Here is a 6,000-nt window from a genome sequence, read left to right as displayed (position 1 = left end):
CTAGCTAAAAAAGGTAGATGAGACATGTTATCATTTGTCCTTAAATAAAGGGAAGATATTTCTTATATTCAGGCCAACATGGTACATCAATTTCCATAATTGACTGTATCCCAGTAATGTCATAATCAATGTTATTCACTTCAGCTCTCGATGGATTTAATGTTGTGAAACCCATCTGTAATGGAAGAGCACACACTAATACAGGTAAGAGCCAGAAATCTGCATCGCGCCCCATTACAGTCACATTGCCAGACTCGTCTGCATGGTCTGCTCTGTGGTGTTGGATACGTCTCTCCACTGCTTCCCAGGCTTCATTTCACTAATATCAGAAGTAAAAAAGACTCCGAACTGACTGTCTAATCAGGAAATACAAATTGTCAGAATTTAAAAGAAACATCATTTCAGATTTTGTTTAATTTATACATTGATCTGCATGTGCACTTGTTATTTTATGAAATGCATCCAAACTCACATGTGTAACATAACAAAGCTTAAGGTTTTGTAAAACTTGGGTGGTTTTATTGTTCATGAGAAATCCAAGCATATATTTCCAAGAATAATAAAGTCTCTGCAGCGCTGTGGCTTCATTTGTAGACAACATAGCGGGTCAGTAAACAATCCTTACTGACAAATGAAATCACAGACACACATCATGGGAACAAGCATTACCCCCCCACATGCATAAAAAATGAACGTGAGAGAGAAGGAGACTATCTGTTCACTGGCTGAGTAGGTTTGGGGGTCTGTTTGAGGAAAATTGTTTTCTGAATACAAAAATGCCTGACTGTCTAGTGAACGAATTGAAGCTCCACTGATTCCAAAAGTCATGAAAGGTCAAAAGAACATAAACAATGGTCCTTAAAGAAGATATGTCCTACCCTAGGGTTCCAGAATAACAGTTTGAGAGCCCTTATAAAGCCTTCGACATCATCAAAGTTTACAGACCATGGAATGCTTTTACCCTAAAAAGCTGGAATTTGACCACAGTGTAAAGGACCGTGGGGCCTGGCCGGTGCATGTGTCTGTGTCCTCAGCCATGCTTGGCAGCGTCTTGCCGGCGGTAGTGGAACAGGCTGGTGGAGTCCAGTTCAGTGGCATACTTTATGGCTTCAGCAAACAGCTTTACTACCTATAAAGGGAAAATGAGGTTGGGTGAATGATGGGATGCATGTGTGGATGGAGGGAGGGGTGGATGGATGGATGGATGGATGGATGCATGGACGGCCTTAAGGCTTTCTAGCAATGCACAATTTCTAAACCTCTTGATTACAGACCTGGAAATTGGTGATAAGGGGCACACCATGATCCACTGCCGTTCTGCGGATCATGAAGTTGTCCTTGATGAACCTGGTGTTGTTGTTGGGAAGGTTCACTACCAGGTCAATGTGGCCATCATTTATTAGTCTGAAGAGGGGAACAAGGGAAAAAAAAAAAAATCAAACTTTTTACTTTCCACAAACAATTTAGATAAAACCGTTCAAAGTCTTCTAAAGGTTTTTTCTATTCTGGGACTATTTATTTGCTTATTTGTACATTAAACCTGTATATTATACAGTCGACATAATGTCTGTGCTATTGTTTTTTATCTTGTACTGTCCACTTCCTGCCAGGACAACGTAAATTTCGCTCTTATCTTTAGTAACTAAAACAATAACAGAGATAAAGCATCAGTTCAGTTTAAAAAGAAGGTCATATTGCTCAGCATACTATGGGTTATTTCCCATGAAATTAAACAAGTACGTAATAAAATGATTCATATTACTTAAATATGACATCATTCTATTTGTAATGCTTTGGTGGGCCGGTGCCCCCGCCCTGCACCCAGTGCCCTGGTGTTTATGGAAAGTGACTGAGAGTTGTAATGCAAAATGTTTTTGGGTTTTTTTTTTCGGTATAATATATACATTTTCCTGTTTTCCATAATAATTGTTTTCTATACTTTCTATACACATTACTTTTGACACATAACCATGCCCTTTCATGATCACTTGCAAGAGTATTTGATTAGGAACAGCATGTTCAGTAATTTTTTATTTATATACATGATTTTCCACAATACACCAAAGCAAATAAAACATTCATACATCTAGTTTAAGTTTCGATATAAGAAATTAAGCTTGTACAAGGGGCTTCTACAAACACAGAGTGTCAAACCACTTCCTGTGTCTAGCATGCTCTTTTCATTTCAGAGCCTCTGTCAGACACGGCTGCAGCAGAGCAGAATGTTAATATAGGCGAGGCTGGGATACAATGGCGTCAAGACAAAGGCGGACAAATCCTGTGTCAACAGACCCAGCCGACGTGCCTTTTTCTGGAAGGCAGCTGTTCTGTGATACGTCGTTCCTTACAGCACCGCTGCCCTGCGTCACCTACAAATGTCAGGCCGAGTGAGGCCATGTCCAGCCCGCTGAAGGCATATCATGGGATTAATGAGTCAAGTCCTATAAGGTGTAGGGACTGTTGTCTCCACCATGCATACACTTAATACTGCTGTCATGATTCCAGTTAACAAGGAGGTTCCGTTTTTGATGTGGCTAAAAAACAATTTCTACAAGTGTAGATGCATTAAGGTGACGTGTCCATCAGGTTACACGCCAGGTACTTACATGCGATGCTGTAATTCCAGGTTATAGTACTCACTTGTTGATGCTTGGGAGAGTAACATCCTTGCCCTCTTGACTAGGCCAGGCCACAGGAGTGGTGGGCACATCGTTGGCGTTAAGCCAGGCAGAGGTACCTTCTGTGGCATAGAGCTGAAAAACGTCAAACCAAGCAAAGTTCAGTACATCAGGCAAAGAAAACAATCCCATGGGATGAGTTCTGCTGTAATCCCATATTTCTCTATAGGATGTTCTGCCTATTTCTCAAACAACGGAGCAGGTTTAGTCCAGGTGGAATGCTGTTGTGTGTGCATGAGAGACACCAAAGTACAGCAGGACACCTCACCTTGAAGCCCTCTTCTTTCAGCTGGTGAGCAGTGGACAGAAAGTTGGGCCTGAAGGAATGCTGCAGGTGGAGAGAGGGAGAGAAAAGTCAGAGAAGAGCCTCACGTTTCAGCTCGGAATTTGTATCCTGTGCCTCGTGGCCCCGGGTTCGGCAGCAGAAGCTGCCAGTTCATGGTGACTTAGCTACAGCTGAGACATGATACATTAAAAGCGTGGAGAGATGCGTAGGCCAATGGCATGGCCATTAGGGCAGATATGCTTTTCAGGAAATACAACCTTGTTTCCGATAGGAATTTCATGCTGTCGTCTGTGCCTGAAAGTCAATTAGAAATTGCTGCACATGCTGGCGATGACCCTGTGCTGTAGCTTTACACACCATGGTTGCATGGGGAATTGTGAAAAAAATGGGGATTTCAAGGATGCAAGGACATTAAAGCCAAGGTTTGTTAACGATGGAGTAATGTGAAATGTACTGCATAGAGGCTTCTGGGGGAAGAAAAAAAATTGGTAAAAAAAACAAAAAACATACAAAGCAACCTTCATGTAATTTTCTACAGGGCTGTTCAGTATCACAGAATTAGCCCCCCTGCGTCACATTCGGTTTTATGGAGGTTTTAAGGAATTCCACAAGTCACATCCGGCTCTACCCTACAAAGAGAAAGGGCTTTACTATCCCAAGAGCACAAGAGAATTTTAAAGTCTGCATACTGGCCGGGGCTTTGCAACTGTTTCATGATAAGAAAATTATATATATATAACTGTGTGTGTTCAAGTTCATATAAAAAAATCTATATTATTAGAAATATATGCATTTCAAATCTGCATCAATTATATGTTTCATATATTACTGTTTTTAGAATGCTGGACCAATACATGCAAAGATTAGTCATAATCCTGAGTAGAACTCGTTCTCCGACATATAATATGGCTGCTTAGTTGAATTGAGATCTTGAGAAGTCAACAATTTGATGTGTTGTTTTTGAACAACTAATTTTTCCAGTGTGGCCAAAGTCAGGGAATACCATTTCCAGAAGGGGTGCAGCAATGTTTAGGTAGGTTTTACGTGTTAAAAGTACCCTCCACAGAAACCCAGCAGACTTGCCACAAACACCTGACCACATGATTTAAAAGAAAATGTGATATATCAGACCAGGTCAACTTCTTCCATTGCCACGGTCCAGTTCTATTGCTCACAAGCCCACTGAAGCCATTTTTATCCAGTCTGCAGATACCAACATTTTCCTTTTCAATAATTTAAGGTACTGTAGTTCTACTGGATCAGACCCACCTTCCCATGTGCATCACTGGCACTGGTATATACATACATATATTGATATGCACACACATACCAATCACTTTACTGTGTGCTGGTATTATGTGATTTTGACAAATGCATGTCAGTCCACGTCCGGAAACTAATGAGATTAATTCATTCATTTTGTCACACATGTGAATCAATTCAGGTGTCAAGGGTTAGTTTTGCTTCTGCATAGCAACTGTGTTGAGCAGGATTAGCACAGGTGCTAATTGGCCAGATAATTTCTAATGGAACCACAAAATTTGTTAAAATATTCTGGTGTAAATGGAGGCTCAGCTACACAAACTTTACTTGCCCATCTCAGAATTCTTTAGCCAAAAAACTGAAGGTGGTCAACCTACAAGGTCACTTGAAAGCCATTATCTCCACTGTGCTCTCCCAGCAGAGAGGATGTTGATGGACATGACATTATTGGCATTTTACCATGGCTGTCCTCTGCTCACTAAGGATGATGGTTAAATGCAGAGGACACATTTCACTGTGCACCGTGTACTGTGCTGCAGTGTATCATGATGACAATCACTTCTTTTCACTCACTTTCACCAGTACCAGGACACTCAAAGACATATGGAGTCGCCAGGCAATGGTGACAAGTACCTCCTGTCAACTCCAGAAGAAGTAAAGAGTGTCACCAAATGGGAGAATCCGGCAGAAACTGGGAAGTGTTGAGTGCAGGCGGGCACACTACAAGACCTCATGCAGGCATCACACTAAGAATCAGTCACACTTGTGTTCTCACTCCCTCTGCTTACACTCTCTGGTGCCCCGCTGTGAAACTGGAACCGCCGAAATGATCGGAAAATCCATCTAAAATGGTTCTTGTTTTTTTTTTTAATTATTTATTTACTGGTGTCACATGGATTTCTATTTAAAAACACTGGGATCTCTGGAATGTAAAACATATTTAAAGCATCACATATGGTGCACAAATGGACCATTTAGAATCAGTAATTCTGTCACACGGAGTCACACAGACAGATCAGAGTCTTGGTTTGCTTACTTGGATCCCTATCAGGATTCCTTTCTGAGGAAGCTTGAAGCCAGTTGAGAGCATGGCCTTCAGGAAAGCTGAGTATATGTTTGGTCCGAAGCATGCAACCTGTGATGGAAAAAATGTGAATATAGGTGAGCAATGAAAATTATACTTAAGAGCAAAAAAAATGTCAATAACAGAAATCAAAAAAGGCAAAAAGCTGCCAATTGAATCTATGAGGGGGTAAACAGAGAAATGAGTCTAGTACACAACCAAACAGAGTGAAAAACAGAGCTGCCTGTTTGTCCTCAAGGCTGGTTTCTATGGTTTTCAGGTTGCCAGGGAGAGCAGGTGGAGGTGTGGAAATGTTATTTTTTTTTATATTTTCTCTCGATGCCGGGGAGGAGCGGATGCGTGAGGGGAAGGGCACCGGTGCATTCCGCCCTCCCCCACGCTCTGGGATTTTAGGAGAACTGCTGTGGAACTATGGAAGTAGGCTGCTGGCCCCTGGAGAGAACCACTGTTCCTGCAGGGTGCACTGCCATGTGACCATGCAGCCGTTTATTCATGAAATCTGCCCGTGTGCAAATGATGTTCTTGTGTGGTGATGAGCATTTGTTTACTGAAACACAATGGTGGAAGTTTGTGGGGTCAGTGTCCCATCGGTCTTGGTTAAATAATGTATGTGTCTGAGATTCTGTGAGTCATGAAAAGCAAAGGCAGAAAGGAAAAAGTAGGGTAAAAAAACATGGAAAGAAGAGCAC

General features: G+C 41.6%; 1 protein-coding gene across 2 annotated transcripts in view; it reads right to left on the bottom strand.

Annotated features, from left to right (window-relative positions):
- Window positions 1-464: 464 nt before the first annotated feature.
- The window catches only part of cps1 (carbamoyl-phosphate synthase 1, mitochondrial), a 32,647-nt gene continuing 27,111 nt past the window's right edge, over window positions 465-6,000 (bottom strand). For both annotated transcript variants that reach the window (XM_028991322.1, XM_028991323.1), the window contains 5 exons: window positions 5,264-5,362; window positions 2,947-3,006; window positions 2,641-2,753; window positions 1,275-1,404; window positions 465-1,129 (listed from right to left, as the gene is read on the bottom strand). In XM_028991322.1, the coding sequence (XP_028847155.1) occupies window positions 1,031-1,129; window positions 1,275-1,404; window positions 2,641-2,753; window positions 2,947-3,006; window positions 5,264-5,362 (501 nt within the window). In that variant the 3' untranslated portion in view covers window positions 465-1,030. The remainder of the gene's footprint in view (window positions 1,130-1,274; window positions 1,405-2,640; window positions 2,754-2,946; window positions 3,007-5,263; window positions 5,363-6,000) is intronic.

This window comes from Denticeps clupeoides, chromosome 9, assembly GCF_900700375.1.
Source record: "Denticeps clupeoides chromosome 9, fDenClu1.1, whole genome shotgun sequence".
NCBI classification, from domain to species: Eukaryota; Metazoa; Chordata; class Actinopteri; order Clupeiformes; family Denticipitidae; genus Denticeps; species Denticeps clupeoides.
This window is presented reverse-complemented; position numbering and strand designations above follow the sequence as displayed.